This window comes from Eptatretus burgeri, chromosome 22 (genome assembly GCF_056783735.1).
Source record: "Eptatretus burgeri isolate ZD-2024b chromosome 22, Ebu_testis_v1, whole genome shotgun sequence".
NCBI classification, from domain to species: domain Eukaryota; kingdom Metazoa; phylum Chordata; class Myxini; order Myxiniformes; family Myxinidae; genus Eptatretus; species Eptatretus burgeri.
In genome coordinates this window covers 1,647,633-1,673,856 of record NC_140982.1, presented here as the reverse complement: position 1 = coordinate 1,673,856, position 26,224 = coordinate 1,647,633, and the positions used below count along the sequence as shown (strand labels likewise).

The 26,224-nt window shown below is 45.0% G+C and overlaps 2 protein-coding genes across 16 annotated transcripts in view; one reads left to right on the top strand and one right to left on the bottom strand.

Moving 5' to 3' along the window:
* LOC147008051 (uncharacterized) overlaps nt 1-26,224 on the top strand; it is a 364,090-nt gene that overhangs the window by 161,726 nt on the left and 176,140 nt on the right. For 3 of the 10 annotated variants that reach the window (XR_015053663.1, XR_015053662.1, XM_085865845.1), the window contains 2 exons: nt 9,731-9,807; nt 9,995-10,343. The exons of 6 other annotated variants lie outside the window; for them this stretch is intronic. Coding sequence is in view for 1 of the 4 variants with exons in the window: in XM_085865845.1 (XP_085721971.1) it covers nt 9,731-9,807; nt 9,995-10,094 (177 nt within the window). In the remaining 3 variants the exon portion in view is untranslated. Of the gene's footprint in view, nt 1-2,465; nt 2,655-9,730; nt 9,808-9,994; nt 10,344-26,224 lie in introns of those variants that run through there. One more of the 10 variants, XR_015053664.1, reaches the window with a different exon arrangement.
* Nucleotides 1-26,224, bottom strand: part of LOC147008055 (neprilysin-like) — a 156,039-nt gene that overhangs the window by 18,339 nt on the left and 111,476 nt on the right. The gene's annotated exons all lie outside the window — the stretch shown is intronic.

The window sequence follows — 26,224 nt, the reverse complement described above, 5'->3', positions numbered from 1 at the left end:
AGTCTGTAAAAAGGGGAGGGGGTAGTGTTGTGGTTACCAAATTCGCAAACCACCATTCAGGTCCCTTAGGTGAGGTATCTCGGTAAGTACATGTGTAGTTAGGCCCAAACCCGTTGTCTCGTGGGAATACATGTCATTTATGCGTGCTGCGACTCTTCAGGATAGCCGTTTTTCTTTTGCTATCTTTATTTTGAACCAACCGCCATGATTACCACCACAACCACAACATCAACCACCAACCACAACGCCGCTTCACCACAACCGCCACAACCTTCCCGTCACACCTCGCAACCGTCGCATCGCCACCGTTCTTGCCCCGCTGTGGGTACCGGTGTTGGACTCGTGCAGGGCGCGCGCCGAACAGCGTGTACAAAATCACGGATTTTGTGCTTCAAAAACGGATCAAAAACGACACACGCCCACTTTTTGCCGTCCAATCGGTGAGCGAGGGGCGAATTGGCCCCGCCCCCAGGGCGATCGATATATGCAAATTTATGGATCAAAAAGCCTTCACGCCCACTTTTTCTCGGGCCAATGGGGAGCGAGGTGAAAGGTCGAAGGGAGGGGGTCAAAGATGAGAGGGCGAAGCTACGGGGCTGATAAAAGGACCGTGTTCGTCAGTCCAGGGAGTCCGGAGGCGGAGAGTAGGAGAGTCCAGAGGCGGAGAGTAGGAAAGTCGAGAGGCGGAGAGTAGGAGAGTCCAGAGGCGGAGAGTAGGAGAGTAGGAGAGTCGGAAACAGAGAGTCAAGACTTCGCGGGCGGTGGAGTTAAAAAGAAGGAGCTGGTCGTCGTGTGCGTTGGAGTCGGAACGGAGGGGACGGAGCTGTGGAAAGGCGGCGACACCAGACGAGGGGGTGCTCGCGTCGGGAGCTGCACCCCAGGGAGGCCGACAGCGCGACCTGGCCGAGGTGGAGACGCTCGTCGCGGGATAATAAAAATCCTCTATACCCCGAGCATCAGCAACCCCCTCCTGTTTCCCCCCGCGCTGAGATAGTGCAACCAAGGGGGCCCCTTTCCCACCCCCTACCAGACACTGTCCGCGAGGCCCGCGGAGTTGAGGCGCCATCGCCGCTCCGCGTCTCATCACCAGACGGGTAGGCGCGACCCGGTCTCGGCCTCAGGCCCGCCTCATCCTTGAGGGTATTTTTTCCTTGGTTTTGGGTATGTGTTGTCGGCGCCGTCTGTGAAGTAAAATTGTATAAGTGTTGCCGTGTGCTCGGTAGTCGGTATTAGCTCTGCATTGTGTCTTCTCTTTTATATTTGCTTTTTGTGTAAATTACATTGTGTCTTTTCTGTGTGCATTTGGTGGAATTGTATATGTGTGCTCCCGTGTGCCGCGAATAAATGTGCTTTGTGTTGAACTGTTTCCCGCTTCGCTTCGTCTTTTCCTCTATTGAATCCCCATCTTGCTTCACGTAAAAGGTTGGTAGTGGGCTGAATACGCCCGATAATTAATCGAACCGTCGAGGTCGACGATAACACCGCTCGGTTATTCTGATAGTACGGAACGGGTCGCTTAAGTGGCCCGTGTCCGAAGTCGACCTGCGGCGAGGTGCGATCGCCCGGTCTACCCTCCGCGTGGGTACTTAGGTAGGTCGAATTTGGCGAGCAACCCTATCCCACGCGGGGGCTGATTGGCTCGATCGCGGTGAGACCGAAAGGTCCACCCGTGACTGGTTCCCGGCGTTAGTCCGAGAGGGTCACGACTGGATTGTCCGTCCGGTGGGCGACGTGCCGCGATTCGAGTTACGTGGCCGTCAGCACGCCGGCGGGCGCGAATACCGCAACAATATATATATGCGGATTTATATATACATATATCTTCTTCTTCTTTCGGCTGCTCCCGTTAGGGGTCGCCACAGCGGATCATCCGTATGATCCGCATAGTGATTTGGCACATGTTTTACGCCGGATGCCCTTCCTGACGCAACCCTGGTCACCTCTTACTACACAGGGATATGGTACACCTATTTTAACCGGGGTATACACCGGCCCAGTATACTGGTACTCATTTCGCCGACGTCGGAAGGATGACAGGCTGAGTCAACCCCCTGGTGTATTAATTCAGTGGCCCAACGGGGCTTGAACTCAGGACCTCTTGGATCCCAAACCGCTGCGCGAACCACTGCGCCAAGACCAGGCCAAAATTTATATGTATATATAAATCCGCATACATATATAATATATATATATATATATATATATATATATATATATGCTATTAAATAATGGAGGCATTTATATAAAAATATAATCAATAAATATTATTTTTAAGATACATTATAAATAAGCATTAAAATAATTTGTTTTAGTGCTTATTTATAATGCAGTTGGTCTATTCAAATTATACACTTTTTGAAAAGTGTAATTACTCTCGATGTTTGTGTTGTAAAATTTTTAGACTTTGTGAAACTTTTGTTTGTCGTGTTACAGGTAAGACTTTTGTTGTTGATTGTGAATGTTTGTTGGGATGTAAATCAAAGTACATTATTTGTCTTCTCACTTGTGGAGATTGTGGATTGCAATATGCGTGTATCATCAAGGTGATGCAGTGCAGCATATTAAAATCGGTTGTTTATGACAGTTTGAATATTTGAATGACAGTTTGAGTCGATGGTTAGATGGAGGTGCTGTGTAATGAACATGTCCACAAGGTAAAGTGTTTATCGCTTATATATGATGATATAAAGTGGTGTATGATTAAAGTTATTTAAATGTAGTAATACTTTCAATAAAAGTAATAATTAAATAAGTTTGAATAAGGATATTGCATTGCTGTGTTGACTGACTGTCTGGACACAACTTTGATGTTGTGGGTCCATTGATGTTGAGTAATCTACTGATGTGGACCTGCAACCGAGGTTTAGGATCCACTGTTTGGAGAGGTTCTGGGCTGAAAGGATAGAAACATCGATGAATAACGATGAATTAGAACCCTTTACGTGAAGCAAGATGGAGATTCAATTAAAGAAAAGACGAAGCGAAACGGGAAAACAGTTCAACATGATGCACATTTATTCCGCGGCACACGGAGAGCACACATATACAATTACAACAATATGCACATGTATCCATTGCTGCAAAAGAAACACAACAATGCAGATCTACAACCGACTATGCGAGCACACGGCAACAATTACACAGTTTTACTTTACAGACGGCGCCAACAACACATTTACTCAAAAGCAAAAGAAAAGGGGCCACCCTCAAAGACAAGGGGGCAGACGGGGCCTGTGGGCCAATATTTGCGCGGGACCTGAAAGAGCGGTCAGGTCCGCGAGACTGGTGGATCCTACCCGTGTCTTTGTGATGAGCCGCAAATGTGGCGGCGCGGCGGTGCCCCGACTTCGTGCTCCTTCGCGGGTTTCGTTGGCACTGCTTGGAGTGGGGTGGGAACGGGGCCCCCTTTTCGCACTATCTCAGCGCGGGGGGGGGGGAATTGTTGATGCTCTGGGGAAAGAGGATAGCTGGCTTGCTTGGGTCCCGCGATGAGCGATTCCACCGCGAGCTCGTCGCCGACCGCCGTCTTCCTTGCCTCGGACCCGAGCTACTCGGTCTCTTCCCCCATTCTCCTCAGCCGACTGCAGCAAACCACCTGTACGCACTCGCCTCCCGACTCCGACCCGACTCTGCCCCAAAACTCTCTTCGCCCTTCCAAGGCCGACTCCCCTCCACTCCAAGGCCGACTCTGCGCTCAAACCGACTCGACCGCGCTCCAAGCTCCAGGCTTCCTCTCTCTGCAGCTCCCCGACAGACTCCGAACCCCGACAGACTGCGAGCTCCACTCGACTGTCCGACCTCTCCAGACTGACTCTACTCTCCGATTCGCCTAGCGCTCGGCGCTTTATAGGCCGGCTGGAGAACCCATATGCAAATTTCTGGATCAGAACGAGCTCGGGGGTGGAGCCACGCTCGCCCATTGGACGGAGAAAAAGGGGCGTGAACCTCCCCTGATTCGAGAATTTGCATATCTCGATTCTAAACCGACGCGCCTGGAGGCGGGGCCAAACCGCCCCGTGCTTGCTGATTGGATGGATCAGAAGTGGGTGTGTAGCATTCCTGATCCGAATTCTCCTCGGAAAGGCCGCATTTTGCACTCGCGGTTCGGCGCGCACCTTGTTCGAGCCCAGGACAGCCCGATGCTCGGTGTTCACAGGTGGTGCGGGAATGGCGGTAGGAGGGGAGGTGAAGGTGGTGGAGGGTTTATGGTGGTGGTTTATGGCCATGGTGCCGTTTGGAATGGCGGTGATGCGATGTTTGCGGGAGCGAGTTGTGAAGGCAAAGGTCGTGGCTGTTGACGTTGTTGTTGTTGTTGTTGTGAAGCAGCGTTGTGGTTGGTGGTTGTTGTGTGATGTCGGTTGAGACGTGGTTGGTTAAAAATAAAGATAGAACAGAAAAACGGCTATCTCAAAGGGTCGCAGCCCGAATGAATCACATTTATTCCCTCTAAACAACGGGTTTGGGCTAACGACACATGTACTTACAGAGATATCTCACCTACGGGACCTGAATGGTGGTTTGCAAATTTCCTCAACCGCAACAATACTTTAGGGGGCCATTGTTTATTTATATACACTTTACCATCTTCACGACCGACATATCACCGAGAATTTATTCTTTATTTACATACCTTTTACCATTCTAATGCCGGCATACCATCTCACCTTGAAGTATTTATTTTCTATATATACTGTTCTAGTTGTGGGGGTACATGGAGGAATTTGATAGGGAAGTTGGGATTGAATAGAGTTGTTTGGTCTGTGGACGTGTAGGAGACATCTCGATGTAATTAAGTAGGGAAACTTTGAGCTTCAGTGTTACGTGCCACCATACAGGGGTTGGTGCGGTGTTAATTAGATAGGGAGGAAGAAGACGTTCCCCAGTATGTGATTGCCCCGCTATAACCTATTCCTACATTTTTAGGTCATCTCTACCGAGATGACCTAATAAAGCCGGACCAAATGTCCGTCCGTCCGTCTGTCCGTCCGTCCGTACGTCCTTCCGTCCGTCAACAATTTTTCTTTCCGATCTTGATGAAACTTAGTATGTGGGTAGAGGTCGATGAGTGTTGCACAACGATATAACTTTTGTCCGGGTTCAAGGTCAGGGTAAAGATCACGAGGTCACGTAAGTTATAAAAATAGCCATTTTCAAAACCTATCTCGTCTGCCATTCTACAAGATATTCGGCAACTGTTTATTGATTATGATTGTAAAAAATATTATCTTGTATCTAACCGGACAGATTTTTGAATTTCCTTCCCGTTTGATTGTCACGTGATCTGGAAGATGGCCAAAAACGCCGATGCGATTCGCAAAGAAGGAAGGAAGGATTTCGACCAATCGTCTCTCAGCCTGGTCTCCGACCCCAATTTTTCTTTTTTGTAACGTTGACCGTCCACAAGATCGTGTCAAGTTTCCGAGTAGAGATGACCGTCATCCCCACACGGGGGTAATTTTTGCATTTACAAGCGGACCAAACGTGCCGAGCAGGCATAAACTACGCCTCCAAGGGTGACAGCGGGCGAAGTCACGCTCCCGAGGCTAAGAATTGATGGGCGTGATGTCAGAAGCCAGCCAAACGTGCCAAGCGAGTGTAGGCCCCACCTTCCCGGATTTCGAGCGAGCAATCCACGCCCAGGAGGAGAAAACGGGGGTTCGGGGAGAATCTGGAAGGGGTGGATGACACTTAGACCCAACCAACCTGCAACGACTTATACTTAGGGTAAAGTGCTTTGATGCTTACTGTCCCAAGGGTTCCATTTTGCAAGAAATTGGGACATGGGTAATTTGGAAGAGAGTGAGCGAAAGTGACTCAATGGTCGGTAAAGGGATTGGTTTGGAAACCAGAATTGTCTTGTGGTGTTGATGTTTGTTATGTGTCAGTTGAGTTGTGCTTGGAAGGTGAATGTGGAGTATAACATGTGAGCAGGCCATGGTAGTGTATGAACATGATCACCATTTTTGCATTGCAATGTTTGAGAATTGAATGCCAACGGGGGAGAAAATGAAATGTTTGTGTGGGTGGGGAAAATATGTGGGTCTGCAAAAATGGATTAAGCTCTGGCGGAGCGGTGATGATGGCTCCCCTTGAGGTGATTTGTCCCAGGCAACTGGTAATGTCTGAGGCTGCGTGAGAGCTGGATATGTGGAGAAATGGAGACCCGTTCGTAGAGGAGGGTCTGATTTGGGTGACCAGCGGTAAGGAAACCCCGACCGACCCGTATGAGGCTGCATGAGAGCCTGGATGTGAGGAGACCCTCCCCGGCGAGGCAGAGAACAAAAGAGCTGTTTGACTGTCAGGGACCGAGTAGTTGAGGGGGGGGGGAGAAGACGGAAGTCGGGCGGCTTGTTACCCCTCAGCCTGAATTGGCTAAGGTGTATTGTCGTCATAGGCGTTGTCTGGGCGGGCGTCCGTGCGTCCATCCGGGCATCTGTCAACTTTTAGTTTCCGTTAATTTTGAGGAGAACGTCCGTCCTTGTCTGTCCGTCCAACGTCCTTGTCCGATTAAATCCATTTTTGCAGGGTATGTTGGGATTGAGTAGAGGAAGGTTCCTTTGGAAAATGGGCACGCTGCGATTTTCAATGTGGCCTCCATGGAAGCCATTTTGAAATTGGTTTCCGTCGATTTCGAGGAGAACGCCTTGTCCGATTAAATCCATTTTTGCAGTGTGTGTTGGGGCTGGGTAGAGGAAGGTTCCTTTCGATAATCAGTTGAATGCGATATCCAATATGGCGGCTAGGGCAGCCATCTTGAATTTGGTTTCCGGACAATAACTTGAGAACGGCTTGACTTATTGATTTCATTTTTGTGTGATATAATGGGGGTGTTTAGAGGAAGGTTCCTTTCGTTATTCAGCGATATCCGATATCCAATATGGCGGCTAGAGCAGCCATCTTGAATTTGGTTTCCGGACAATAACTTGAGAACGGCTTCACACATTGATTTTCTTCTGGCGAGGTATAATGGGGTTGAGCAGAGGAAGGTTCCTTTCTAAAATGGGCATGCTGCGATTTTCACTGTGGCCGCCACGGCAGCCATCTTGAAATTGGTTTCCATCAATTTTGAGGAGAACGCCTTGTCCGATTAAATCCATTTTTGCTGGGTGTGTTGGGGTTGAGGTAGAGGAAGGTTCCTTTCGAAAATGGGCATGCTGCGATTTTCAACATGGCCACCATCTTGAAATTGGTTTGCATCAAGGGACTGAGGGTTTACGCCCACTTTGCTATTTTTTGAACTGCGTGCACCACAACTGTGAGTGCCCCCACCATTATTGTTGTACGGTACCTCACCGCTGCCCAGTTGAAGATCACACGCATGTAACAACATTTAAGCCATGGTCTTGCACGGTTGGAATGAACGATTTATATCGGGTTTATGTATGAGTGTGTGAGGGAAGGTTCACAATCCATGTCACTAAACTGTGCCGGAGAGACAAGGCTGGCAGAAATTTTAAATAGATAAATTTGGATGGTTCCTCAAGTAACGTTGGATATTGTGGCATCCACTGAGGAATGCAGTCTTTAGAAGGGGGTTGTACAAATGTTAAACGGTTGTTTGGGGTGAAGGATTAATCCTACAGTCGATTTTTGTGTGTTTTCTGACATTTTCCACCTGCCCCAGGAGTTAGGAGCAAGGAACGAAGAGTTTTGCCAATATTTGAATTAATGTGTTAAAGGGGTGGAGAACGTTAAGGAGAATAGGAAAGTTAGCTCCGGCTCGTTTCCTACAGCCCCTCCTAATTTATTTCATCGGCTAATTCGGTGTGAGTCGGTATGTGGTAAGACTGGAATGGTAACACCGGCATTGAATCTTGCAGAAGCTACGGTTCCGAGGGGGGCTGTGCTACAGTTGTGGGGGTAGATGGAGGAATTTGATAGGGAAGGTAGGATTGAATATAGTTGTTTGGACCGAGGACGTGTGGGAGACATCTTGATGTAATTAAGTAGGGTAACTGTAAGCTTGAGTGTCACGTGTCACCACACGGGGGGGGGGGGTGGTGCGATGTTAATTAGATAGGGAGTAAGAATAAGTTCCCCCAGTATGTGATTGCCCCGCTGTAACCGATTCCGACATTTTTTGCATTTACAAGCGAAACAAACGTGTCGAGCAGGCAGATGCCCCACCTCCAAGGGTGACGGTGGGCGAAGTCACGCCCCTGAGGATCATGATTGATGAGCGTGATGTCAGAAGCTTGTCAGATGTGTGGAGCTGGCAGAGGCCCCGCCTTCCCGGGTTTTGTGCGATCAATCCACGCTCCGGAGGAGAAGACGGGGTTCGGTGTGATGTCAGAGTAGAGTTTGGAGGAGGAACGGTTGAGTGCAGAGTAAACGTCGGACAGAGAGAGCGTAGCTCGGAGATGGCCTGTAAGAACAGGGCTTTACAGCTGGCTTTCCTTTGACACATGAAGAAAATGGCACGATTCTCGTATTCGTGCTCAGGCGAATTGACTCGCACGGTGAAGCAAGGTGCTGGCCACTGACTCTTGCTTGGGTCGTGAGGAACGGACCCTGATCCTCGTGTATGTCAAATGGTGGGTCGGTGAGGACGATCGATGCACGAAGCAGCTGCACAAGGTCTCTGAGCCTTGGTGTTGAATACCACTCACGATTTGCCTGACGTACATTTGTCCTGCTGCGAGGGAGCAGCTTGACGCCATTGTGCGTGCATCTCCGCGTGCAAATTGAAGCACCACAATTCCAAGTTCCACAAAGCACCATCTCTGGGCCAAGCTCAGTGCAAGAATAAAAGGAGGGATTTTCGTTTGTTTTGGTTCTCCTTGTCTGTATTTTTGTCTGTGTGTCGAGGTGCCTCGGCTTGGAGTTTAAGAATGAGATTGAACAAACTGAGGATTTGGTTTCACAGGCAGTTGAAAAGTGGAACAAACAAGTGGATATGAGTGGTGAGGCTGGATTTGTGCAATTTCACCAGATGTAGATCAGACTGCGTACACCTTGCAGAAACTTGGAGGGATAGAGCATGGAAAGGCCAAAGGTTGATGTGTCGTGTGTGCTTTACCCTTTTGATTTGGGGGGTTTACAGATGTTACCTGTAGCTTTGTTAGTGGCTTTGTTAGTTAGTTAGGTGGCTTTGTTAGTTTCTGTTCTGCCTTTTTACACGGTTTAAATACCAAGGTTTGTCACAGTAATTTCGACATTACTCAAGGCCTATTAGTGAACTTTCTTCCCGATTATCAGTTTCTGCAATGTGGATTCTGTATTTGTTTTGCATTAATTTCTGGAGTATATATATGTCACATACATTTTCTGAAGACATCTTCAAACCAAATTGGAAACAAGAGGTGATGACTTTCACGTATGCTGCTACTTCCAATGATGTACAAGGAGCATCGGCACAGGAGGAGGTCGTTCGGCCCATCATGCCTGCGCCGCAGCAACCCCAGACTTTTGCCCCAAGGCCAGCCACCCTTTCCTCCCACCTTGCACACACAGCCATTTGGAGTGAGGACAAGTGCCCGATGCTCACTCCCAATGTGAATATGTGATACGCAGTTGTCTCCTAAGGACAGCATGCATCTCCATGCCTGTCTCGTGTAGGCATTAGAGTTTATCGCAGATCAAAATCCCCCAAGACTCCACGGCTGTCGAACAGACGGTTCATTGATGAATACAATGAAAGGAAAGATATTCTGTAGAATCCCCTGAGCAACTTTACTTTACATGAAGTGTCTGTAAAATCTTCTGACACCTTGGCTCTATTTGTACACAGGTGTGGTGTGGCGACTATCGACCTGAGTTTGCCAGTAATGCCATTAAAACCGACACACACAGCCCTGGACGCTTCCGGTGAGTGTCTTTTTCATAGATATACATTCACTGAATTGTCCACAAATCACTATACACTTCCAAGTTACCTCTCACAGCATTGCCAGTTGAGGCTCTGTTTTCACCAAAGCATTTGAAATGTTTGTTTGTTTATTTATTTTGTGAATTGATAACTGTTCACAATTCCCTCCTTTTCTCCTGTCCACAGTGTAATCGGTACTTTGCAGAACTTCGAAGAATTTGCAAAGGCTTTTGGCTGCTCTTCGAAGAGTTATATGAATCCAAAAGATAAATGTCGTGTTTGGTAACTCGCCAGGACTTTCGGAAGATATGTCACAGCGACTGGGAAATAGTGTCACAAATGAGCACATCCCACCACCCCGGAGATCCCCATTTCTCCTTTCGGATTGTCTTTATTTCAACAGAGCTCACAATGAAACGTCTGTTGCTGTGCATATGAGGAATTGTGGTACAGGTTTCACTGTGCGACAGGTGTATATTGTATATTTACGATAGACGACATCACTTTCAAGATATGTTACAAATCAGCATTTTCACTTGATGGATAATGTGCCTTATTCAGTCTGTCTCGATTTTCCTTCCATACCACCAAAAACAATTTTTAAAGCATTTTTGGGGTCTGAAAATAACATTGAGTTGGGATAATACTAAAAACTTTGAGCAGCTTTAAGAAATATGATTTAATTGATGAATCAAAGAACAAAGGTTTCAAATGACGCATGAGATGCTCGCTTCGAATTTCCACCTTTAGCCACTTGGAAATACTTTCAGGCAAACCTCACTGTGGGTAAGAAGGGATTGAACACATGAGAAGTGAGAAGGGGATTTTTTTGTTCAAAGGTTTTAAAAAATTAAAATTGGTAAATATTAGGAGATTTAATGCTTTCCTTAACGTTATCATTTTACCTTGTCGAACTATAATTTTAAAACGAGTGACATTTCTGTTAGAAGCAGGTTTCTTAGAAACTTCTCACTTGACCTTTTAGAATTTCTTGACCTTTTGCTAATGATATAATTTATCATGGGTATGTCTTAATTTTGGCTGCTGTTAGTTATTATTAACTATTATTATTTTATTTAGCTATTTTACATAGCTATTATTAACTTTAACTGGTTTGTGGGGTGTTCAAAAGGTATTCTGACCAAGATACACGGTTGTCTACAACAACAAAACAACAAGACATTTTTATGGCCATTTTCCCTGCTAAAGCGGGGGTTATCCTTGCGGGCCCCATGACAATCTTCTCCACTTTACCCTATTTTCTGCATCTCCCATTCTTAATCCCCTTGCCCACATTTCTTCTTCCACCACCTTTAGCCAAGTTTTTCTCGGTCTTCCCCGTCCTCTACTTTCTACTACACTCATTTCCAACACTTCTCTCACCCAGTCACTTTCATCCTTCCTCAACACATGACCCAACCATCTCAGCCTGTTTCTCTTCACAACATCCATCACAGGCTCTATTCCCATCATATTCTGCAAGTCATCATTTGTCTTCCTTTCTCGCAACGATACTCTGCACATCGACTGAACCATTTGCATTTCCACCCTTTCCAGCCTTTGCTGCTGCTCAATGTTCAGTTCCCATGTCTCAATTCCATAAAGCATTGGACTGCTCACACATGTAGCATACACCTTTCCCTTCAGCTTTTCCCGCAGAATCTGATCCACCTTCTCCATTCAGCATGTCTCCTCAAACGGTTGTCTTAGAAAGCCAAACTTTACTGGATTTTTAAAAAAAACAAATGTTTGTATAATTAGCAAGTTATATTTTCTCAGTAATTATGTATCCTTGCACTTGGTGTTTCAAAAGTCTGGAATCATAAGGATATGTATATATATATATATATATATATATATATATATATATATATATATATATATATACAAAATATATAATAATATGTGTTTGTATATATATATATATATATATATATATACACATATTATTACAATTGTATTTTAATAATCGCTCAAATTGCAAGCCACCGACAGGCACCAAACATTTGTCAGTTCTTATACGGAGATTTCTTTGAACATTTCTCAACATCGACAAATCGATTTGAGAACATTAGTTTCCAATTTCATTCTTCAGATCTTCAAGAGTACCTTGTCTTGTGATTTCACGTGTGACCAAAGAAAAAAATAAGTTAGGTGTTGCAAAATCTGCACGATGTGGGGGCCATTCTATCGGTCCACAAAGTCATATCCACCTCAAAAAAAAAATTTAAAACATTTTCTGTGATTCCAGACTTTTGAAACACCTTGTACATTTAAAAAGTAAAAACGTTGCCATTTGTGAGCATCTCATTCCAATAGCTTTGTGAATGCCCTGTGTAAATATGGGCCTGAGTGGGGAAATTATCATCAGAAACGTTGTCGTTATCATTTATATATTATTAGTGCCCGTTGGACTCAGTCCGAAATCGGGGCTTATGGATTTGGTCTCGATTTTTGTGTGTGTGGGTGTGTCTCGGCCATGTATGGACGGATTCTATTCATACTTTGCAACAAAGACAACACATGATGGTGCACAAATGCCTGTCATAAAAAACAATCAAATCCAAGATGGCCGACTGGCGGCCATTTTAGTTTTTTAAACCCGATGTTGAACGCTTCCTCAACCATTTCTCGGACAAGCATTTACCGATGTTGTTTAACTTGGCACACAGATAACTAATGATGGATTACATAAGCATGTCATTTTTTTCGACTTCGGATCCAAGATGGCCGACTGGCGGCCATTTTGTTACTCAAATGTGCCTCCAACCATTTCTCCGGCATACATGGTCCGATTTTGTTCAAGTTTAGCAACAGCACAGCACACAATGGCATACACATCCACTTAACTTTATTTTGCGATCTGATAAAAGAAGGCTGACTGGTAGACAGGCAGCCATTTTAGTTGTGTGGAAATATGGGCTTTCCCTTTCACTCCATACAGGAAAATTACTAAAGGAATGGGGGCTCTGACATTTTATGTCTTTTCTTACTTGTTTCTATGTGATTATGCTGAAATATTTTTTGTTTTAGCTCCCCAAGCTTGGAGGCAGAGTCCGGTAACAACCTAATGGCATAAGCTCTGTTTGGGATCTAGTGGCTTTCTCAGGTAAGGTCAAGGCAGATAGTGAGAACCAGAAGCTTGAATGAAAGGACTTCTTCCAGGAGATTGTTGAGAAAGTAGACGGGGGGTTCCAAATGGTCCTTTCTGAGAGACAAAGTGAGAGTATGAGATTTGTCCGGATTGAAAGGCATGTTCCACGTGTTGGACCAGGTTGTGATTTTATCCACATCTACAGAGTGAAGAAGTTGCTGCTTGCCGGTGTGACGGATGACAGATGGTACGGCAGAGGGTGGCGTCATCAGCAAAGAGATAAAGAGGATTTTCCAGGGAAACAGAGAGATCATTGATGAAAATCAGAAAAACAACAGGGCCCAGAACGCCCTGCTGATTGGTCTGTAGTTGCATGGATCTGTTTTTCACCTTTTTATGCAGGGTGGTAATGTTTGCTGATTTCCAAGCAGATGACCTTGAACAAATGATAGGGTGAATAGAACAGAGAGAGGGTGAGCAAGAGCAGAGGAGCATGGTTTTAGGACACGTGGGCTGGTGCCGTCTGGACCGGTTCCAGAATCCTCGTCGAGGTTTGACAGCAAGCTCTCCACCTTGTCAGGAGAAAAGGACACAGAGTCCAGGGACAGCTGTGTGTGACTGGGTAAGGTGGGTACAGAAAGTAATGGGTTTCGGACACAAGATTTAGGTGCGAACACCGAGTTTAGGCATTCAGCGTTTTCACGTGCGGTATCAGCAGTGTGGCCCTTTGAGGTAAGGGAGGGGATGGAGGGGGAACATACACTAGAAACAGATTTGATTAGATACCACCAGGATTTGGAGGAGGGAGAGAGGTTTGAGAGTTCAGACTTGAGATTAGAAAGATGTTGTTTTCTGGCTCTCCTGAGGGTAGATACACACTTGTTCCAAGCTTTATGGAATGAACTGAGATCTGGGAATATGAATTTGTTTTTACCACTGAAACGTTCCCGTGCACACCATGAGTACAACCATCAGTTTTCAACTCATTCTGTCCAGCGCTTCAGGAGTGTATGGAAGTTTAACAAAAGGATAATTTGGATCCCCCCCACCCCCACCCTGAACTCCTTGGGTTATAGGGTTTTTCTTCCATTCAAAACCTTGCAGGGAACACACCCAATTCAACCACCAGTTTTTGAGTCATTCCATCCAGCGGTCCAGGAGTGTATGGAAGTCAAACAAACATACACTTCTCAAATTTCAGTGGCCTGCAAAAGTATTCACCCCCTACCAAGAATGCCACATTCAGATAAATTACAAATAATGTAGAAATAATTTCTCCAAATTAACTCTTTAATTAATAACTGAGATCAAATTATATACTTGTTGTTGAAGGACGGACCTCTGGGAGCTTGTACCTGTTGCTGCGTTTGAGCCTGGGTCGTAACTGCTGAAATCTGTCCGGGTTCATCCCGATATCTTTCTTTGTTGTTCCTTTCACATTCTCTTTATTCATTCGAATTCTTGCTTTTTTCTTTTCTTTGGTATATTTTACTCTCTCTCTCTCTCTCTCTCTCTCTCTCTCTCTCTCTCTCTCTCTCTCTCTCTCTCTCTCTCTCTCTCTCTCTCTCTCTCTCTCTCTCTCTCTCTCTCTCTCTCTCTCTCTCTCTCTCTCTCTATTCCTCTCTTTCATTATGTATCTCTCCAAGGAGAAGTGAATTGTTGCAGAAATTTTTTCTGTAAGGCTCACTTGGCTGCACCTGCATGGGTTTGAGGGTTGAGAAAAAGCGGCTGAAACTGAATCTGTTCCAGGTTCCTCCTGATGGAAGAGCAACTTTTTGAGGAAGGTGAGAAGTCGTGATGACTCCATCTTTGCTCTTTACTTCTTCGGGTTCCTTCTGATGATTCAAATGCAGTATTTGGTCTTCCTTTTGATCACGTGTCAGGAATAGTTGCAAAAACACATGTACAAATGAAAATTCACTTGTTGTGAAAGTATTCATCCCCTGAAGTCAGTACTTGGTGGAACAACCTTTTGCAGCAATGGCTGCTACGAGTCTTTTTGGGTCGATCTCCACCAGCTTTGTACAGTGAGATAGTGAAATGTTTGTTTACTAGTTTGTTTATTGAATAAACTAGTACGCCTAGTACTAGTTTATTTAATTGTCATCTTGCAAGCATATTTCCAAAAGATTCGACTAAAGAACACCACTTCCCTCACCAGCTGATAATGATAATAATAAGAATATTATTATTCTCCCTCTCCCATGTGCAGCACATGGCTGTGACGACCATCATTGGCTGAGGGCATAGCTGTGCCCCAGATGAGAGTGCGGCTGTGCCACTGACGACCCCCATAGATTATGGCAGGAATTTGTTGAAGGTGATGGCGATAACTCACCAACTCTTCGTAAAGGACAACGTGGGATCTTGAACACCCATCAACTCATGCCGGCAGACGGGACACACGACAACTGATGTTAATCCCAATGAAGGAATTGTCATCCTCGATGCTAATATACACCTGATCTCAGCTCAGGAGGGTTAGTACTTGGATGGAAGATCCGTATTGGTCAATGTCCAACAGATCAGGAGCAACTATTTGGAGTGCAGTGGCTTATTGGTACTGGTATGTACATCAATCACAGAATGGAATCATAGAGGTTGTCGGTTCAAATCCAGCTGAAGACACAGTAGTAAATATTTGGATTCTAAGTTTTAGTAAACAGGAAATAAAGTTTCAGGACAACTGACTCCTTGTAAAATCAGAACTACTCTCAGCATACAGGACCTTTGTCTGCAGCTGAATGCTGCACGACTCTCCCCCATCATGTCTCTCCAGGGATCTTCCTTTCTATTTCTCCAGGGTTCCTCCTTTCTGTCTCCCCAGGGTTCTTCATTTCTCTCTCCGTGGTTCTTCCTTTCTATCTCCCCTGGGTTCTTCCTTTCTGTCTGTCCAGGGTTCTTCCTTTCTATCTCCCCTGGGTTCTTCCTTTCTATCTCTCCAGGGTTCTTCCTTTCTATCCATCCAGGGTTCTTCCTTTCTATCTATCCAGGGTTCTTCCTTTCTGTCTCCCCTGGTTTTATCCTTTCTATCTCTCCAGGGTTCTTCCTTTCTGTCTCCCCAGGGTTCTTCATTTCTATCTCCCCTGGTTTCTTCCTTTCCGTCTCTCCAGGGTTCTTCCTTTCTGTCTCTCCAGGGTTCTTCCTTTCTGTCTCCCCTGGTTTCTTCTTTTCTATCTCTCCAGGGTTCTTCCTTTCTGTCTCCCCTGGTTTCTTCCTTTCTGTCTCTCCAGGGTTCTTCCTTTCTGTCTCCGCAGGGTTCTTCCTTTCTGTCTCCCCTGGTTTCTTCCTTTCTATCCCTCCAGGGTTCTTGCTTTCTGTCTCCCCTGGTTTCTTCCTTTCTATCTCTCCAGGGTTCTTCATTTCTATCTCTCCAGGATTCTTCCTTTCTGTTTTCCCTGGGTTATATGGAATACAAAGGTCCCTATATTATTGCTACTACCAAGTACCCACCCCATCTATGGGCGATCTTGTTCCGTTCCAAGCATTCAATATGTTCTTCTGACACATACCTTAATTTGGGCGGTGTATAGGCAACAGACCGCTGCCTCAATCACTCCCAAAAAAATATGTACATGAAGCAAAAAGATGCCGACTGCTTGTATGCGTATATAATACATTGTGGTTACATAGCTCGGTTAATTCAAATTGCACTGACCCATAGGATGATACCAGAGGCATGAAGTCGAAGGTCTAAAGCCTGAGGCCTGTACGTACCGTCGCCTTCACAAGGCCCATGCCACAGAATCCAACCTTCCGATATTTGATGATCCTTTTAACAGTCACTGAGGTTGTTCTACACTGAACAGAAAACCTGGAGGGAGGGCATGGTGATTGTGAATATGACACTTCCGAAGACATGTTCGGCTCACCAAAATGGTGGACGTATGATTTTCTTTTTCAGGTTACAATTAATTTTGGGTAATATGAGCTGTAAACGTCAAGAGCTGCTACGTCAAGAAAAGCTGGCTTCAAGCGATGTAGGGAAACCGTCTCACCACCACCATTAATATCAAGCATGAATGATTCCTCCAAGCATTGTAGAACTTTGTAAGGTCCGTCACGTGGTTGCTGCAAGGGTTTCCAGAGAGCGTCACGCCGTATGAATACGTGAGTGCATGTATAAAATTCCGGGGAATAAAAACCGGGCATGATGAAGGCGTATGTGTTGGTGGCACCCTGAGGTCCTGCATGGCCGCAATGAGTTGGTTGACGTTGGTGGCGTCTGGAAAGGTGTCATCAGATGTGGTTATTTCTGATTCAAGTAACTGTTTATCACGACGACATGAGCTTTTTTTTCCATAAAAAGGATGTCTTTTCCCTGTTAAATGGGTGCCTTCCACTCCTGAAACAAATGGTCACGTTTCACCTTGAAAACGGCACCAATTGGGTTCGGTTAGATATGGGAGCGTGCAGCGGAGTAATGCGTCACTGCATCCACTTTCCATCAGTACTCCAGGTGTCTCCGTCTGACCATCCCACAGATGTCTGGCCCATCCCCATCTCCTTTTGCTGGCCCAACAAATCTCATTTCAGTCTCTCTCAGCAACCACTCGTTGAACAAAAAGTCAGACCAGCAATCATCAAGGATTCTCGGAAGGGACCTGGTACTGAAGAAGTGAAGTCTTCATCTATGATCCTTTGTCAGAGTCCAAGTTTCACATCCGTAGAGCAAGACTGGAAAAACCAAGGACATGAAGACTCGGACTTTTGTTCTGCATAAGTAACGACAGCACCACAACCAATGATCCAGTGAATCCATGACTCCCCAGGCCCGACCCAAATGTCTATTGACCTCCGGCTCACAATCTGCGGAGACATGAATATCAGTGCCAAGGATAGCGAATCTCTCCACGACCTCAACATCCTCACCACAAACAGGTACAGACAAGATGGCAGCATCTAATATGTCAATGAAAGCCTGGATCTTTGTATTGACCCAGGAAACGCGTCGTCTCAGCAGCTGCAATTCCTCATTTAGTGCATCATGCATCCATCCCTACAAGAACATCCAGTGTTTCCACAAGAATGACTGCATCAGCAGTGAAGTCAAGTTCAGAGATCTCGACATTCCCAAGAGATACACCGCAGATTGATCTCTCTGACATCTTCCCCAAAATCCAGTCGATGCAAGTGTTGAAGAGTGTGGGGGCCATCACACACTTCTTACAAACTCCAGCAATAACTGGAAATAAGTCGGTGAGAACCAAAACACATCACAGCCCTCTTTGTACCAGAGTTGAGTTCAGACATCAGATTGATCAGTTTTGGTGGCACCTTGCGAAGACCGAAAATCCTCCAGAAGGCATCCTGATTCACTGAATCAAATGCTTTGCAGAGATCAACATCGACTGCGAGCAGTCCTTGCTGAAACTCCTATCTGCGTTCACTGAGGATCCGGAGAGCAAGGATACGGTCAACCATTGATTTCTTTAGTGTAAAGCCTGACTACTCCAAGCGCTGGTGCTCGAACAGTTGGTAGCGAACCCTGTGAAGATTTATCCTTGCAAAGACCTTGCCTGGCACTGAGAGCAGTGTCACCCTCAGCTAGTTGTTGCAGTCTTGGCGATCACCCTTCCCTTTCCAGAAAGGAAAAACAAGGCCCCTCTTCCCAGTCATTTGGGATAATGCCTGTGTTCCAGGCAGAGCACAGAACTGCATGCAACGACATGAGTGCAGCATTTCCACCAGCCTTGATAAGGTCAGCATGGATTGCACAGATCCCTGGGGCTTTACACTCCCTTTCAACTGGTTCACCACAGCCTGTGTTTCCACAAACGAAGGCAGTTCACAGTTGATTGGAGGGTTAACAATGGGGAGAATTATACCTCTGACATCCAACTCAACAGCCGGTGGGTCAGCCTGGTATGGCCGCTCAAAGTAACCATCCCAGCAGACCTTCACTTCGGACTCCTCTGTCAAGAGTCCCCCATCCTCTGTTCTAACAGCAGCACACCGATAGATGGGCTTGAAGGAACGCAATGCACGAATTCCTCTGTAAGCAGGATGTTAATCACTCGTCCACAGATGATGCTCTTCCCCTTCACAAATCCCTCGCACATAGGCCTCCTTGTCTGCCCTCAGTGCACATATAGTTTTAGGCCTCGGCTCCCTGAACATCTTTGCTCCGCCATTAAGTCTGGCCCTGTGACTCTGATCTTTGGGAAAACCCTAATCACCTTCAGGAAGAGGCGTGAAGGCAGGGAAACCCCTAACCACCTTCAGGAAGAGGCACCTGAATGATGTCTAATTCATCAGACCTCGGTGACGAGAATGCGCCTCCCCGAAAGCGATCAAAGGGTGGCCAAGATTGTAGTTCGCTCGTGTGCATTGTGCATGTCCCAGGATTACAATATGGACCATTGCTACAATTATCTGCAAATGAGGATGGTTTCCAAAAATTGGATAAATTGAAAGAGACTCGCCCAACATGCAGGTTCTGTTCACCAGATGAAGGACACGTGTAATCTTAATCCTGATGTCATAAAAGAGCACCATCATGGTTATCACAGGGTGTGTTATCAGCGTTTCACCATGAACATCAATCGTTTGGCTACACATTCGGATTCTTGAGAACCATCATGTTCCCGACCAAGCAGACGCAGTTCAGCAGATCATATGTTGTTTGCACCAGACTGTATTTTTTGCAATTCTGAAGGAAGGAAAAAAAGTTAAAAGCAAGGGGGCGTGGACTACCGAGGGCATGGGTGGCTTTATTTCTGATGGTTGGCAAACAATTTTAGAGATAGCCGAGAAGACAAATGACGAAAAACTGCTCACACGGATTAGATGCCAGGATCTGTTTGCATGTGAAGCCAAATTTCACAAGTCGTGCAGGACAAAGTACCGACAGAAGCCAGATAAGTGGGGAAGTACCAATGTCCAGAACAAAGATACACAAGTTCAACTGACGGAGGCTCATAATCATGCATTTCACGATGTGTATAGGGAAATCGGCACCGATGTTCTACGAGACAAGAAGATGGTGAAACTAACTGATCTTGTCAAGACATACATAGCCAGCTTGGAACTTAGAGAATTCGCAAATCCAAACTTCCGTGGAGAAAACTTCAAAATCAAACTTGAGAAACACAATGAGTACAAGGACAGATTGACCTTCTGCAAACTGTATTCCTCAGCAAAAATGCAGTCCTATATAGTATATAGTTCTGACATTGATGTGAACAATGCAGTCCGATTAGCATACGAGCTCGCTTCGACAGATATGATACAAGAAGCTGGAACATTCCTGCGTCGGGTGATGTTTGACAGTTTTGCTTTGTCCAATGAACTAAAATGGCCACCAACTGCTCAAGATCTTGGAGATGTGAAGGATATTGTACCATCACAACTCGAGAAATTTCTCAGCTATGTCAGAGGTAGAAAAGCCACCACCACTCGTACATCTAAGTCACATCGACTGGTATACTCAATAGGACAAGACATTTGTCGAGCAGCTACCAATGGTGAGTGGAAACTCCCAAAACACATGTTGATAAGCATGACACTCCGCCACCTGTTCAGGAGTGAGCGACTGATCACCTTACTGAATCGAATGGGACATTCAGAGAACTACTCATTTTCATTGGAACCAGAAACAGCTCTTGCACAGGCTGTGGATGAAACTTCAAATTTGTTGTCAACTCAAATCATCCGATCTCCAGATGCACTTTCTGTCTTTCACTCTGAATTTGACAACTTTGATCAACAACTAAATAACCTCACTGGAATGGGATCAATCCACACTGCCCATGGTATCATGCTGCAGGATAGAGAAGGGAGACCAGAGCACCACGGAGGTACCCGTGTAGAAATACCATCCATTCCACGGAATATGACAACAAAACAACGCTCTCTAAACATCCAATCATCTGAATGTCTTCCAGATTGTTATGTCACCCAGCGTAGGAGTCCTCAGATAACGATTGAGCAGCGAACATACTCCGGTGGTGAAGATGCCCAACACAAAGCCAGAATCCACCATTTCTTGTGGATAATGATACGACAACAAAATTGTATGTCACAACAAGTACCTGGATGGACAGGATTCATCTCAATGACTGGTCAGAGACCCGAGACTCACCACCATAGATTACTACCCTGTCATAGCTAGCCCCATTACTGCCGAAAAAACAGTACAGGAGTGTTTACGTTTTGCTGAAGAAGCCACAAGTGAAGTCAAGCACAGGTACACCATCACTACGTTTGACTTGGGGGTATGTATGAAGGCTTATCCCCTCGTTTGGAACAACCAGGTCAGGTACGAGAAGCACATCATCCTCATTGGGACGTTCCACCTGATATGTGTCGACATGAAGATGATTGGAAAGAAGATGAATGTATCAGGGCTCTCTGATATACTGATACTGTTGGAAGCAGGCTTAATAGTATCTGGTTCCATCGAGGGTGTGCTGTCAGGGAAACACTAGGACAGAGCAATGAACTGCCACAAAGTCATGCTGGAATATCAAGAGAGACTTCTTCTTTCACAATACCTGGCAAGCCATAACGAAGCTGATGTGTTTGCATCTCCAACAAAACAATCAAAGAAGGTTCTATATGATATCACACATACCCCATCTGAGGAAACCATGAATACAGCACTTGCAGACGAGGAGTTGAAAAGGTACATCGAGGCACTGTGATGGGGATGGCATGGTTGTTGAAATGTTATGTGTTTGAAATAAAAGATAGAAAAAGAAAGACGACTGACTCAAAACGTCGCAGCTCGGATGAATCACATAAATTCCCTCCAGACAACGGGTTAGGGCGAACTACACATGCACCTATCAAGATATCTCACCTCCGGGCCCTTTATGGTGTAATGCCAATTTCCACAGCCGTAACAATATATATATATACTTTAAAACCGCTTGCCAGAAACAACGACACAGGCCGTTCCTTCGCTCTCGCGTGGCCGTACGTGCGTGTCCGTACGTGCATGGCCGTACGTGCGTGCCCATACGTGCGTGGCCGTACATACAAAAAAAAATAAAAAAACTTTCAAACCGCGTGCCAGAAACAACAACCACACAGGCCCTTCCTTCGCTCTCTCGTGCCCATATGTGCGTGGCCGTACATGCAAAAAAAAAACTTTCAAACAACCACACAGGCCATTCCTTCACTCTCATAAACGACGACTGGATTGGGGCATTGTGGTTATCTATAAATGCGGATAAGAAATCGAGAAATTATTAGAATACAGTAAGTCATCACTATCCAAAAATAGTGCGTGCCCGTACAGAATGTTCACATCATTCCACGAATTATCACTTGCATTGAAGTAACAACTGCTGTGATACTTATACACAGAGTTAATTAAAATCAAGTTTACCTCCCTGTCTTTGCTTGCCATGACATTCACTGCCATTTACCATTGGCACTCCTACCCCACGGTAACTAAGGTACCGATCGATCCCCATCGTAACCAGCACGGCACGTGACGTCATCGTCGGCCGGCCGTGCACCGGCCGACGCAGCCACGCCCACGCAGCAACGTGTCCTGTGATTGGTAACAAAATGGAGCATCGGCCACGCCTTCGCAGCACGTGTCCTGTCATTGGTTGGTAAATAAATGGCCATAACTTGGGAAGCACTTGTCCGATTAATATCAAACCTTGAAAAGGCACATCCTCAGGTCCCCAGCAATATATCTGGCAAGTTTCAATTAGATCGGACCAGTGGTTGTCGAGAAACAGCGGTCACAGACACACACACAGAGATTGCTCGAATTATAGACAGATAAAGCATGTATGCAGGCATGCACGTATGCAATTAAACAAGGCAAAACACGTATGACAGAACGACAACTGTTCCACACAATCACTTAACAGTTTTGCCACTTAGTAGACACGGACACACACACACACACACCCAAGAAATGGGGGCTGAGGCCTTTAATAACGGGCTCCAGCTCGGAGGACAGGTTAGCTGAAACCCAGAGCCAATCTCAAACCTCTCCACCTCGTGTGGTCTTCTTCTTCATTTTTACTCTTATTTTTTACTCTTCTTCATTTTTACTCTTCATTTTTTACTCTTCTTCTTCATTGTTACTCTTCTTCATTTTTTACTCTTCTTCATTTTTACTCTTCTTCATTTTTTACTCTTCTTCATTTTTACTCTTCTTCTTCATTATTAGTCTTCTTCATTTTTACTCTTCTTCAGTTTTTTACTCTTCTTCATTTTTACACTTCTTGATTTTTTTTCTCTTCTTCTTCATTTTTACTCTTCTTCTTCATTTTTTAGACTTCTTCTTCATTTTTACTCTTCTTCTTCATTTTTACTCTTCTTCATTTTTACTCTTCTTCATTTTTTACTCTTCTTCTTCATTTTTTACTCTTCTTCTTCATTTTTACTCTTCTTCATTTTTTACTCTGCTTCATTTTTTACTCTTCTTCATTTTTACCGAAGCCTAACCCTAACAGCTTGGTCCTTCAAGTGTTCAACGTGCAGTAAGAACTTTAGTCAATCATCAAGTTTATATCGACATCAAAAAATACATTCAGGTGTGAAGTCCCACAAGTGTTCTGTGTGTGTGAAGGCCTTTTGTCAATCATCACATTTAAATGAACATCAAAAAATACATTCAGGTGTGAAGTCCCACAAGTGTTCTGTGTGTTTGAAGGCCTTTTGTCAATCATCACATTTAAATGAACATCAAAAAATACATTCAGGTGTGATGCCCTACAAGTGTTCTGTGTTTGAAGGCCTTCACTTAATTATCAAGTTTAAACAAACATCAAAAAATACATTCAGGTGTGAAGTCCTGAAAGTGCTCCATATGCGGTAATGCCTTTACTCAGTTCTCAAGTTAATGGAAACATCAAAGAATCCCAATGAGAGTTAAACCGTACAAGTGTTCTGAGTGAAACGAGGCACCGTAAGCAGACATTGAACTCGTGTACAAATTGAAAAGGACAACATTCCTGAAGGAGTTGTGAGTAACAGTGACTTTGGCCTAAATAATGACGATATGATGTTGAATGATCAAAATCGCACACAAAACCCAGAATTGTGAAAACATGACGTCAAAGGTAAAGAAATGGAACAATTGGACTCGACACATGTTCCAAATGCACGTTGTTATGTAAAACAAGTTAATTTTGTTTTCATTCATCTTAGTTTTGTTTATTAAACTTTTTCAATTCATCGATGATTATTGTGATTGATAAAGGATTCTTGCATGGAAGCACGAGTAGTCCAAGTTTGAAGTGGTTCCTCTACACCAAGCTGTGTTCCATTGGTGGGTATCTTTCTATTTCTGGACCAAGCAACCAACCGACACAGGTCATTGCTCTGTCACAAAGTGTGGAAATCTCAAACCCAAGCATGAACTTCTGGAATCGAACTTGTATCAGTCGGTGTAGGAACAATGCCATAATGTCGATGGTAAAAGGAGAGAACTCAAGTGTCTGACTGGATGGAATACTTTACTCAAGAGAGACGTGAGAATCCTACCGGGATAAAAACTATGATAAAGAAGCTCAGAAGTTTTATCGAGACGATTTCTGAGAGTAAGAGGAATAAAAATCAGGGAGGGGATAAAAAGAGAGCAGGGAGGGGGGGCGAGGAGAGAAAGTGAAGGGGGTGGGGGGGGGAGGAAGGAAGTGTGAAGTGAGAGGAAGTGAAGGCAGACATGCATTGGAGCATTAATTACGATTCAACTCTCATCAAAATCCTTCTGCATGGAATAACAGTGAAGATAGAAACAAAATAATGTCTCAAATCCATTTTCTACCAGTCATACCATAAATCCCGCTCAGAGACAAACACTGGCCAGACATGTTTGGACACAAACACACCCGGACGCGTCTGGAGCCAAGCTGTCTTGAGTTGAACACCGCTCTGAGGCGTCTGGACATAAACTCCCATCCAGATATAAACACTGCCCGACACGTTCGGAGACAAACACCGCCCGGAGGCAAACCGTTCGGAAAGTAACTCCTTCCCTTCCCATTCGGAGACAAACCCCGCCCGGAGGAAAGCCTTTTGGAGAGAAACTCCTTCCCTTCCCCTCGGGAGACAAGCACCACCTGGATACATTCAGAGACAAACACCGCCCGGAGGCAAGCTGTTCGGAGAGAAAGTCTTTCCGTTCCCGTGAACAAGATTTCAGGTCCACTGGATGAAAATTGACAATTTTATGCAAACTTGACCTTTTCTGATCTTTGACCAAAAAACCAGATGAAAAAAAATACAGAGAAAAAGAAGGCAGAAAAAATACAGAAAAAAACCCAGTAAGAAACCAGAACAAAACATTTAAAAATCCAGAAAAATACAAAAAAAGAACCAGAAGAAAAAAAAAAAAAGACCAGAAAAAAATCCTGAAAAAAACAGGGTCTTCATTCACCATTTTTTTTGGCTGCTGAACCATGCCTTGACTTTGATCAGGCCACAACGATTTCTCAAACACAAAATTTTCTTTCAATTTCCTCACTCATATTATCGAATACCTGATCATCATCGCTACGAATCACTGAGTACATTGCAATGCTTTCAAACACCCGGAGACACCAGCGTTTGTGGCTTTATTTAATTTCCGCCCGGGTCATTACCTCGAAAATTTCAAATTAAGCCGAATTACAAAATCTAAGATCCAGAATTGAACTGAGCAGCAGTTCCGACTGTGAGAAAAGTGTTCGTTTGTCCAATTTGGACATGTTTGATATTTCACGCACTGACGGTAGGTGTGTGTTTGACACGACGGGTCGGTGATCGCGAATCGCTTGGCAACTCTTCACCTCCTTGGGAAACGCACTGTGAGATCGTCCAAGGGTTGGTGCACAAACATCGACGTACGCCCTGCCTGCGAAACACCAGGATGGTAGTTTATCGCCGAGTCAAGATTCAAACTCACGATGGACAGTCTTTTACACTGACAGCTCCATTACAGAGGAAGAATCAGTAAACCAATAAGAGGTAGATTTGATCAGATTGCACACCAAGATGTTCAGTGTCGTTAACATTGTCACATTGGTGTATCATGGTTCTTGTACACTCACTGACCCAATCACAGGAGCTGTTTTTTATGGGAGTCATCCTGTGCATTGGTGATGATATTGTTACGGATTTCAGAATCCGGTCTGATGAATGCATCCACACATCCAGGTCCTCAGACAGTTTTTTCCTTAAATTCATGTTCAGAATAGATCCCCTCTCTTATGGGAATTTTTTTCTTTCCGACAGACACGTTTACACACATTTCTTTTGTGAGCTCTGACGCCCGCCCTTATTTTTCCTCAGCAACGTTTATGTACGTATTTCTTTCGCGAGCGCCAACATCTGCCTTTTTTGAGAGCGCACGGGTCGTCATGGTGACCGTG